We start from the raw sequence: 11,767 nt of genomic DNA, 5'->3' as shown, positions 1-11,767 counted from the left end.
CCAGATTATGCACATCATGGTCATCCTGTCCATTATGTACTTAAACTGGGGCATGCTGGAGGATTTAACATGGTTAAAGGGATATCACTGTCCCGGTGAATAAACTTCCAGACTGATACGTCATCATGATATTTAAGAACTGCAGGGTCATTACTGTAAAACCCAAAGTGTGAGGGTACTATGGTAAAGTGGTGATATCAGTTGTTAATGCCATGGTACTTTCTTTGAAATACATCATATAGCTACCAAGTGGCATGAATTTGCACTACAGATGTTAATTGCACACAACCTTGGATGTTGATAACAAAAGACAGGGAAGGAGTCTGTTAGCTTTTAAAGGTTGATAATCGAATATTTTACTATTTTATGCACGCACAACCATATGGTTAGTTGCACTGTACACTATTTGTACTTGACACTAATTTTCCTGCTGTTTGCCATATTAGGACAGACAACCCATTTTAGAAATGAGAAACAGAATACCATGGTACAAATCCTTAAAAAAAAAAGTAAAGCTTTGCGACAGCTCTTCAAAAAGGTGTACAATTTTTGTTTCTTGAAAACTTTCTTTGGTGACGTTTTTGTCAAAATATTGAATAATGAAATGTGAAATAATGCACTTTATCCTTCTGAAGTGATATAATGCACTTAAGTTTCGGAAATCAGATCCAGATGTTTGTATTCTGGATGGCACTACTGTTAACAAATCTGGTGCTTTCTATTTACATGGTGCTACCTATGAGCAAATTTGAAATGTATGTCAGCATAAAACATTACTTGAATTAAACAAGCTGGACTCGAAGGTCTTTGAAAGTCTTTCTCTGTAAATCACTGAAGTATACCATCTGGGCACACGTGGGGAAATCTGTTTACATTTTGAGAGTATGCATTTATATTTTCAATTTTTAACACTGTAAAATTTGACAACACATTGAAAAAAAATAAAAATAAATAAAGTGGTACCCGAGCCATATGTAGAGATCGGAGTATCTGCTCTTTTAACACCTTACCATCATGGTGGTGACACTTTCACAGGAGGCTGACAGTCAAATTCATCCTCATGGCATGTGCATAAAATGAAAAATGAGCTATAAACATAACAACATACACTGTTGAAAGCACAAAATAATGATGTCAACTACTCACACATTCCTTAAAACAAAAAAGACGTCCGTTGGACCATGATTTTATCGCAGTGACAACTACACAAATATTTTATGTTCAGTAAACGACTAAATTCAGATGTAATTTGAGGTTTAGTGTTAATTTATGGATGTTATAAGAAATTACTCAACGTTGGAGTCGCTTTAAGCCCAGTTTAAGTATACTTCAGTTTTGACACAAATGCTAAAATACAGCCAAATGCACAGCCTTTTAAAGTATACTCCAACTGATCCAAGTGAACACAAACTGTCGACACATGCCCACTAGAAAGTATCTTTTGTCCACTGTCTGTGCTATTAGACTGCTACTGCAGTGAAACTGCAACTAAGTGTATAGATTATTATACAAATAAATTAATTTGTGAGAGATGTCTTATTTAAACATTTTCATGGCAACACGCTTATTGTGATGAGAGCTTACTGCCATGACAGCTGATCTGTTCAAGTCCTCCTGGGAAGTTGATATTTACGAGCTGGGAAGTAGTAATTACCATGTCTGGTGCAATCAAGTCACTTTGGCCGGCGCAATATAGCAATGAACCTTATCTTCAAAAATATTAAGCAAGATTTTTTAACTCTACTTCTACAAAATGCTGAATGAAGGAAGTACATTTAGATTTTTAGGTGTATTTTTGCTTTTTTAAGGTTTTGTTCAATTATGAAGATGCTGTAAACTGAATATTATATATTCTATTGTAATTGCACAGTACAATCATATTTTGTACATGCACCTTTGCTATTTTTATTGTAAATGAAATAACTTAATTTCAACAAATCTATAGTCAATATAGATTCTGAATCTATTGTATTCGACATGTTTTTTTTCCACCAACATGCCCCCAACTTGAAACCGCAGGGCTTTGTGGTGCTGTTTATGCGCATTAAATTCATAAAAGCGATCTTTCCTACATGACTTGAACACACTATAAAACATGAGCTACATACGTATTTGTATTGCTATTGGAGACTAAAATGTGTGTGACATTGTAAATAGATTTTACAGCATTGTGTTTTACAACCTGTGACCACTTGTTTGCCACCACTTCCGTGTGTAACAAACTGTGACGTTGATGATTGGTCAAATATGCATAGCAATTTCTAAATACACTCCAATCACCTCTGAGAACGAATTTCAAAATTAGAACGAATGGGTGTTCCGAGTAGTGCATATAGAAAAAGAGTTGACCATTCACTAGGGGCCAGTCGCGTAGCTACGGGTGGACCTGGGCCTACCCACCTGTCAGTCAGGCCCACCCAGTCATTTGCTTCACAAGGTAGCCCAATCATTGTGAATTCTGTTACAATAATCACAATACTTGACCTATAAAAAATAAATTGTGTTTTTTCTTAATTCTTGTTTGCAATATAATGATGAAGATAAGTTTGCCAACAGCTCCTTGCCGCTAAGCTACAGCAGGATGCCATTATACATGCCTTTGTCCATATTAGGGTTTTCCTGGCACGTCACGTTACTTCTGAGTCCGTTTTGTACTTTCTGCGCAAGAGAGCGCCCTCCGGCTTAGAGTATGAATGAAACGTCCCCTGCGTATTCCACACTCAAGTAGCTGAACAGCTCTGCGACTGCTAGTGCTAACGTTAATTCACCTATTTCTCCATCACCAGCAGCGCTCCATTCTCCAGCGTCTACCTCCCCTACACGCCATGAATCTACATTTTACTACTATGTAGTTGCCTGTTGTTTATTTTGTTTATGTGGCCGCTGAGCCAGACTATGACCAAGCATGGTTACCAGTGTTGGGGATAACTCATTACAAGTAATGCGAGTTACAAAATCAGATTACTTTTTTCAAGTAACTAGTAAAGTAACGCATTACTTTTTTAATTTACAAGAAAATATCTTATAATTACTTTTTCAAAAAAGTAATGCCAGTTACTTTGTTTTCCCATGTATTGACTGACAGCTCTCCTGTCCCCATATTGGGAGAAATCGGGAGTACAGAGACATTGTGTGCTGTGTGAACATGATGTTACTGTAGTTCTAGACTAAATGTGAATGTGCATTAATTCATCCCACTCACAAAAAAACAGATTTAGTATTCATCAAAATGAATTAAAACAGTGAAATGCAAACTCAGAATATGACGCAAACCTGCAATAATTAAATATGTTAAATAACACAAATGTATCTAATCCCATTTTATTAACCAAGGTCTTTGCTGCTGACCTTTGATGATCCAGTTCAACCATACTAATAAGCAAAAATGACTTCACAATTGTGCTTTATTTTTTTATTGCTGAAGAGTGTTTCTTCTCCTGCGTTCTACTGTACAGACGCGAATTTACTTTTGCTTCAGCCTGAGGTTTATTCATTACACTTTTTAGTCTGAAAGGGCTTTTATATTTGCTATAAATAGAACTTCTTATATTAAAAACAATCAAGCCCTGCTTATACTTAAAAAGTAACGCGAAAGTAATGCAAAAGTAATATAATGCATTACTTTCCATAAAAAGTAACTAAGTAACGTAATTACTTTTTTAGGGAGTAACAATATTGTAATGCATTACTTTTAAAAGTAACTTTCCCCAACACTGATGGTTACAAACTGTCCACTACTGTACTACTAGCTACTGTCCTGCTGATTTGATGCATGCACGTGTGGTGTGGCCGCTGTGCTCATGCTGTTCTTATCGTTATGTTCTTAACACTGCCTATAATGACATACAGGCTTATGCTCTGATTAAACAGTGATGTGTATTCAAGCAGGTGTAACTATTAGTTGTGTAGCTGTTAGTTCAGCTGTTTCTCACACAATAAGGTGAAGGCCTATTTTGATTATAGTTGCGATTTTAGGCTAGGCCCACCCAATTTCTCTGGGCCCACCCACATTGTAATTTCTGGCTACACTAGTGCTAGAGGCATTTTCAAACCTGGCTCGTTGGGATTGTTAGTTATCCAAACCTGCACATTTTTTTCCTTAGTTTGGTTTGTTTTATGTTTGCAAATGATCTTCTCTGAAAAGAGTGCATTGCAAGGATGCGCTGCAGTATCCAAGTACCTGTGTCCAAACTATCCAAATCATCCACAGCTCTGTAATGCCTTAAAAATTAATTTGCAATTATTTACAAATAAATGATGTTTCAATGACTGCAGAGTACCCACTTTGCAATGTGGATTAATATGCGTCTTTGATAAGACAGCACACAAGGATTACTAAAGTAATGACGTTCAATACTTTTTAACATTCTTCAGAGCGCTGCTTTTCTGCTTAATAATCATTTCAAATAATCATAATTGTCACTGTGTTTTGTGATGTTTCAACTGATTTCAAATCCTTTATTAAGGCCATAATAGAGTCTCATTCCATTTAGTTCTAACTGTGAAGCATTTCCGCTCTTTCATACCAAATCCTTTTGCATGAGAGCATAATGTTAGTCTTCATCAGAGCTACTGTCCTCCTCAGCTTCAGACACATCAGCGATGGGGAACCTCAGGATGGCCGCCACTCCACTCAACTGATTCAACTCTACAGAGACAAATCACACCATGTCAGTCACATGGCGATCCAAAATAATTCTCTGAAACAAAGACTATAGAAAAGAAACTTACGTTCTCCAGATACGTGTAGGCTTGAGAATATTCTAAAAACATATTATTAAACAGAAGGAAAGAGCTAAAATATTTTGTATAACACAGATAGCATAAGAATATGACCATACACAATTTGAATACCTGACATTTCCTCCATTTTCCTTCACATTGTCTACAAGCCGAACATACCGGCTGCGAGTGGCTATGTCTTGATGTCTGTCATGGAGAAGAAAAAATAAAATACATATTTTTATACGAAGTACACAATTAAAACAGAATAGACCATTACATATGGATTTGATTACTTTTTAAATGTACCTAAATAGTTGGTCACTGATCAGCATGATGTCAACAGCCAAAGCTTCACTCGCTCTTTCCACATGAGCCAATCTGTACAGAGCAAAAGCTTTTTTAATAGATGCAAATACTCTTATAAATGATCATGTCTCAAGAATGACATTCTACTAACTATAGTAAAAAACTCTGCTACTACATATCAACTAACTCTCATTGGAGTATTAATAGACATATGTTAGGGTTAGCAGAATAATTTGACAAATATTTGCAAAGTTACTTACAGTAAGTAGAATGTCTGATGGAGGACCATCAAAATAAAGTGTTAGCAGATATTAAACAGTCTTCTAATACTCTGACTGGTAGTTGACGTGTAGTTGCAAAGTTGCTTACAGTAGTAGAATGTCTAAAGTGGACTATCAAAATAAAGTGTTATGAATGTTTTAGTTTTTTTTCTCATTGAGATGGTGTGTGATACTGACAGGAATGACTTATTTAAATAGTAGTGATTTTGATCACCCATAGAAAGCTCGATCAGGCTCCTGTTGAAGCATCTTGTAAAAGTCTTCCAAAGCCTTAACCTCTCCAGCTGCCTAAAACAGAGAAAAAAACATCACCCAGTATTAATCATCACACTGTGATGGCAATGCTACAAGCTATTTGTGCAAATGTACAAATCCAAATTTAGTTAAAAAACTCTGCTACTACATATCAACTAACTCTCATTGGAGTATTAATAGACATATGTTAGGGTTAGCAGAATAATTTGACAAATATTTGCAAAGTTACTTACAGTAAGTAGAATGTCTGATGGAGGACCATCAAAATAAAGTGTTAGCAGATATTAAACAGTCTTCTAATACTCTGACTGGTAGCTGACGTGTAGTTGCAAAGTTGCTTACAGTAGTAGAATGTCTAAAGTGGACTATCAAAATAAAGTGTTATGAATGTTTTAGTTTTTTTCTCATTGAGATGGTGTGTGATACTGACAGGAATGACTTATTTAAATAGTAGTGATTTTGATCACCCATAGAAAGCTCGATCAGGCTCCTGTTGAAGCATCTTGTAAAAGTCTTCCAAAGCCTTAACCTCTCCAGCTGCCTAAAACAGAGAAAAAAACATCACCCAGTATTAATCATCACACTGTGATGGCAATGCTACAAGCTATTTGTGCAAATGTACAAATCCAAATTTAGTTACCTTGGTGTCAGACAATCGGGCGGTGACTGCTGGATCACACAGCACTTCTGTAGAATTAAAATCTCACATTTATATTGTCACATTAAAACAACAATGAAGAAAAAAAAACTTAAATGCAGATACACAAATGTAAATATGAAATTTTGATGACAATTTCCCTCTCAGTATGTACTTTTTTGCTCTTTTAATTGCATATTAAGCATATTCAATTATTTAATATTCCTAAAACAGAGAAAAAAACATCACCCAGTATTAATCATCACACTGTGATGGCAATGCTACAAGCTATTTGTGCAAATGTACAAATCCAAATTTAGTCACCTTGGTGTCAGACAATCGGGCAGTGACAGCTGGATCACACAGCACTTCTGTAGAATTAAAATCTCACATTTATATTGTCACATTAAAACAACAATGAAGAAAAAAAAAACTTAAATGCAGATACACAAATGTAAATATGAAATTTTGATGACAATTTCCCTCTCAGTATGTACTTTTTTGCTCTTTTAATTGCATATTAAGCATATTCAATTATTTAATATTTTCATGCATGTCTAAGGTTAGTAATTTGCATAAAATGTGTCCAAATTATACCCATATAAAAGGTTGCCACACAATGATAGATGTAAGATTTAATATATTTGCATAAAATCATAATTTTAACATTTATAAAGGCACCACAAGAATGTGACTTTCTGCCAATGAGCAGTTTCAGTTGTTCTATAGTTTCATACATTTACAGTAAATTTTATTATTAAAGTTTGAGAAAACGTTATATGTAGATATCGTACACAAATTTGTGCTTGCACTTGGTTAGTGAATGAGACAGATTTCACCAATTTTTAATGTTTCGATGCAGAATCCAGTTTTGTGGCATGAATGATGTAGTGTTATTTGCTCACTTGGTGTCTGTCAAAATGTCTGAGCATTTAAAAAAAATTTAAATAGTTGCAGTCGAAATGCAACATATTCCAAAATTTTGCACCACTACATTGGAGCGTCATTTAAATAAGAATATATGAACATTTTGCGTAACAAATAATTTTGCTTATTTAATTCCATAATATCGGTTAGTTATCATATTAAAACAGCACTTAGCATTATATATTAGCATATATAGCTGGTACAGTACCCACATTCAAGCCAAATATACCAGTTATACCAAAGGTTGAATGCAAGATGGTGCTATGAGGAAAATATTCAGTGCCCAAGAGCCTACATAACAAAAGACAGCTTAATTTTTGAAACTTACAATTTATGTAGTTTTTATTTACCAGTTTTGTGGCATGAATGATGTAGTGTTATTTGCTCACTTGGTGTCTGTCAAAATGTCTGAGCATTTAAAAAAAAATTAAAATAGTTGCAGTCGAAATGCAACATATTCCAAAATTTTGCACCACTACATTGGAGCGTCATTTAAATAAGAATATATGAATATTTTGCGTAACAAATAATTTTGCTTATTTAATTCCATAATATCTGTTAGTTATCATATTAAAACAGCACTTAGCATTATATATTAGCATATATAGCTGGTACAGTACCCACATTCAAGCCAAATATACCAGTTATACCAAAGGTTGAACGCAAGATGGTGCTATGAGGAAAATATTCAGTGCCCAAGAGCCTACATAACAAAAGACAGCTTAATTTTTGAAACTTACAATTTATGTAGTTTTTATTTACTTTAACTAAAAATTAAAACGAAACTGAAAGATTAAACTGATCAGATCAAATTGTGTATTGTTCACTAGACCTCAACCGTCTTGCAAAAGAGATGACTCTTCTTTTCATCCGATAATGGTCCTGACTTTGAAAAGCAGATTATTTGTAACATTTAGTTATTTTATAGTTTAATGAGTCACAAACATTTCATTAGGTGACTTTACATTATGTAACGCTATTCTATTCCTTGAAGAACTGTACATTTTATTCATGTTTTCCCTTATCCCAGCAAAATCTGGCAAGCCTACTAGTCAATTATGAAAGTTTTGCACATCTTCACTTTTGAAAGGTGAACAGAGTATTGACCTTTGAGTGAATACTTGTGTCCAGATGAGGAGTGCACCACCATGAATTTGGATCTGTTCTCCAGGAGAATTTTGCAGTCTTGCCTCACAGCCTCTTTAAACAGGTATGAGATGAACTGATCTTTCACAAATCCAGGACTGGCCACCAGAATACACTTCACCACTAAAAAACACAAATGCAACAAAAATATCAGTATTTATTTGTCCATTGTCCATCCTTATTATCTGAATTAAAAAAAAAATTACCATCAAAATTGAAGTGTCTAAGAATGCCCTGCATGACAGCCTCATAAAATCTCTCCAATGCCTGAAAGAGAACACTATCACTGTATGCATATTTTGAAATATACATGCAGCAACTGAGAAGCATCTATTGCAAAACATGTAGAAACAATAGTTGCATCTATTGTATTTCTAATGGATTAGATTCATGGATTACAGTTTTTAAAAAAAAAGATACATCTATTGCTAACAATCATTAGCTCATATAATGATAAACACCTAAATGCATTTTCAGATTTATTGTCACAAGTTTATTGGCTCACCTTGTCATGTTGAGCACAACTGCCTTTCCTCTTGCGGGGGATGGTGACCTCAACCTTTGCCCTTAGTAAGGTCATGGCTGGAGTCACGAGAACCAGATTGGCCAGACCTTCCTGCATCACAACAGCAGCCACATCTGCTTTCTGAGCGGGGTCACATGCCTGCTCTATTGATGAGGGAAGAATCGGGGTTCAAATAAACTAGCGATGAGCTGGATCAGATTCATTAACCTTTTAGTATGCTCATGTCTGCTCTCTGCCATGCAGTGAAAGTGAATGGTGACTGCAGCTGTCAAGCCATTACGATACTTGGTGAAGTACAACTACTAAATTCAGCTCCGTTTCTGACACAATAAGGTGAAGGCACACGTCATGTTTCTTTACATAGCATCCTTATGAAGCTGAAGTGTCTGTAAATGCTAACATAATAGCAATAGTAAAAGTACCTACTTGCCTTCTAGGTCTGGAAAGCATTAAAACCATCCTTTTTACCATGGTAGCTTTAAAAAGTCACTTTCACATTTTTATCTATTTTAATTTTAGTTTGGGTGGGAAATTATTGTAAAGATCCCAGATACGAGATGTGTCTTAACAGACGATTGTAAACAGATGGGACGAATTACAAATTTTTTTAAATTAGAGCTTGATAGAGGTGATCAACATCCATTTTCACTGCATGAAAGAAGAAAGCAGTGCGATTTATTTGCAAAATATATATTTTTGTATTTTAAAGAAAAAAATGTATTCCTGTTTTCAAACCTGGATGCCAACATAAAATTATAAAAAAAATATTATAAATATTATAAAATAATAAAGAAAACATGTAATCCTTTTTTTTTTCATAATTTTGTCATTAATCTTTTTTAAACATTGTTACATAGTATGTGAAATAGTTATTAGTCAGAAAAGCTCATTTTAGTCAGAAAACATGCTAAAAAAAACACCAACACATTACCAATTCTGTCTAACACCACGCTGTCCCAGACTTTTTTGGCAAGAGTGAAGTTCCTGTTGAGCTCCAGTTCAATGGTATGATAGGCACCCATCTACATATGACACAAGAGAAAAAAGCATTCACATTTAGGCTAAATTAACAAACGGAATATTCCCCGAGGGTCAATATAAATTACTATACTTGAAGTTGGCACAAATGTCAACACACTATTTATATCATACATTTGCATGTCATAAGTGCAACAAACCTTTGAAATATGAAAAAAAAAATGTGAAGTTAAAAATTCTAAAAAGCAATCTATACATTTCTAAATGCACTCTGACCTTCACATACTGGTTCTCCTGGATGTTTGTTCCTTTGACTCTGAGCCGACAGGCCTGGGAATCAAAGTCTATCGTCTCCACACATAAAGTCAGTGTGGTGCGCACACGTGAACTGCCCACACTGCCTGTGGAGGACTCTGTCTGCACTTTCCTGTTTGTGACATCAGATTGTTTTCACGGAGTAGAAACATCTCAGATAATAAGCGTGATCAAACAAAACTGGTAAAAGATGGAGGTCAGTATGGCGTAAAAAAAAGGGACAGACCTGATGGTTGAGGCTCTGAGGCTGTCGCCCACCTGCAGCAGGTTGTAGGTGTGCCACATATCCTCTGCTTCCTCAGGTATTAGTGTCACCTGACTAAAAAAAATTTAATCAGAAACAGAAGACAGAAACTTTCACTTTTGTGTTGCCTACTTTGCTGTTTAACTGTAAAGGCAAGGCAAGTCAGTTCACTCTTGAGACTGCACTAGGGCAGCTATTTTCTAAGTACTGCTTCAATCTGACTGAAATTATGAAATCGGCTTTATTTTTTCAATAACAAAATAATTAAAATCTGACATGAATGATATCATAAACATTTTACTTACACTATTTATTTAATGTCACATCTATTTTATATATCACTACATTTTTTTTTTTTTTTTATATGAAATCTGAACTCAATCCAACAACTACATGGTTGTTATACGAGTCAGCTGAAGAAAAAGTCAGAGTAAGTCCATATGAAATCAAAACTGACCACATTTACTTTATTAGCGAATTTAACTAGTTCTGTGCTGGAAAATTAGCAAAAATGTATGCGCGTGTATGGAGTGAATGAATTTATTACTTGAAATAATGCAAATATTACCTGAAACAAAATAACTTGGCACACAACTAGCCACAATCTGTCAATAGAAGGCGCTACAGGAAAGACAAACGCAATTTTTGGGCTGTGGCAATATTGTGTTTGTGAAACAATCATGCCAAGTTTGCCAACAAAGCACTGGGTTAACAATGACAGCATCAGGCGCTTTTCAAGTCAGCTCGACAAACAACGAATAATTACACGTAATTGTATTCATACCAAAGTACCCAGTTGTTGCCGTATGATACCACCACTGCATCATGGAACTACCACAGCACTCAGAATGCGCACATGATGTCCAAAAGCGTTGTACCGAGAGCACTTACCCGGCATTATCCTTCTCGATGTCTTTATGAACCAACTTCATGGTCAAAGAGGTTAGCTATTCAAAACCAAACTGCATATTTGATTGTGAGTGTTCTATTCCATGTAATCGTCGATTTGGGTGATGTTTCCGCATCAGCAGTGGCACATTCTGCCCGTTTAGAATGAATCGGACGATTCGAACTGTCGCTTTCTGTTTGCGTCAGATAGCTGATGGATTGCGTCATTACGTCATCTTTGGCTACTTCCGTATGTTGGAAGAACGAATACATTATATTTCATTTATATTTCGAATGTATTCTTTAACAGTACATTTTATGAATAATTAGCAATCGGTGTTAATAAAGAAAATAAACCATCCAACCTGAGAAATGTTTTACATCGCTATAATAACGAGGGTTAACAGTGTTTCGCGTTTATACGGTGAATCTGAGATTATACACTGATGAATGTGGTTTTAATTTGCTTGTTAACCAGATTGACACACAGAATATCCTATTGGTTTTTCGGATCTGCATTTGAAGCGGTCGTCATAAAC

At 35.2% G+C, this 11,767-nt stretch overlaps 2 protein-coding genes across 3 annotated transcripts in view; one reads left to right on the top strand and one right to left on the bottom strand.

The window, feature by feature from the left end:
• LOC107551829 (progestin and adipoQ receptor family member 4-like) overlaps window positions 1-99 on the top strand; it is a 4,454-nt gene extending 4,355 nt beyond the window's left edge. Inside the window, exon 4 of the mRNA XM_016233580.1 lies at window positions 5-99. Within this exon, the coding sequence (XP_016089066.1) occupies window positions 5-99 (95 nt within the window). The remainder of the gene's footprint in view (window positions 1-4) is intronic.
• Window positions 100-4,297: 4,198 nt separating this feature from the next.
• pelo (pelota mRNA surveillance and ribosome rescue factor) lies at window positions 4,298-11,452 on the bottom strand. 2 transcript variants are annotated; one of them, XM_016233609.1, is made up of 13 exons: window positions 11,232-11,452; window positions 10,323-10,415; window positions 10,058-10,208; window positions 9,735-9,825; window positions 8,783-8,946; window positions 8,484-8,544; window positions 8,239-8,400; window positions 6,529-6,575; window positions 6,035-6,108; window positions 5,032-5,103; window positions 4,855-4,929; window positions 4,732-4,763; window positions 4,298-4,648 (listed from the first exon to the last, which is right to left on the bottom strand). In XM_016233609.1, the coding sequence occupies exons 1-13, from the start codon at window positions 11,270-11,272 to the stop codon at window positions 4,554-4,556; spliced, it is 1,158 nt and encodes a 385-aa protein (XP_016089095.1). In that variant the 5' UTR covers window positions 11,273-11,452; the 3' UTR covers window positions 4,298-4,553. The 2 variants fall into 2 exon arrangements, with proteins under 2 accessions (XP_016089095.1, XP_016089094.1); XM_016233608.1 differs by lacking the exon at window positions 6,529-6,575 and adding an exon at window positions 6,208-6,254 and having other exon boundaries at window positions 4,305-4,648; window positions 11,232-11,451.
• Window positions 11,453-11,767: the final 315 nt, after the last annotated feature.

Source organism: Sinocyclocheilus grahami, unplaced genomic scaffold (genome assembly GCF_001515645.1).
Source record: "Sinocyclocheilus grahami isolate Dianchi unplaced genomic scaffold, SAMN03320097.WGS_v1.1 scaffold435.1, whole genome shotgun sequence".
NCBI classification, from domain to species: domain Eukaryota; kingdom Metazoa; phylum Chordata; class Actinopteri; order Cypriniformes; family Cyprinidae; genus Sinocyclocheilus; species Sinocyclocheilus grahami.
The sequence above is the reverse complement of the archived record's forward strand: the minus strand, read 5'-3'. Positions and strand labels throughout refer to the sequence as shown.

Excerpts from the sequence above, each read along its gene's own strand:
- pelo (XM_016233609.1), bottom strand. The coding sequence starts at position 11,272 with ATGAAGTTGGTTCATAAAGACATCGAGAAGGATAATGCCGG. Across the intron at positions 8,947-9,734 it reads CGTGGTGTTAGACAGAATTG|AGCAGGCATGTGACCCCGCT; the intron begins GTAATGTGTTGG and ends CCTCATCAATAG. Across the intron at positions 4,649-4,731 it reads CCTACACGTATCTGGAGAAC|AGTTGAATCAGTTGAGTGGA; the intron begins GTAAGTTTCTTT and ends TTGTCTCTGTAG.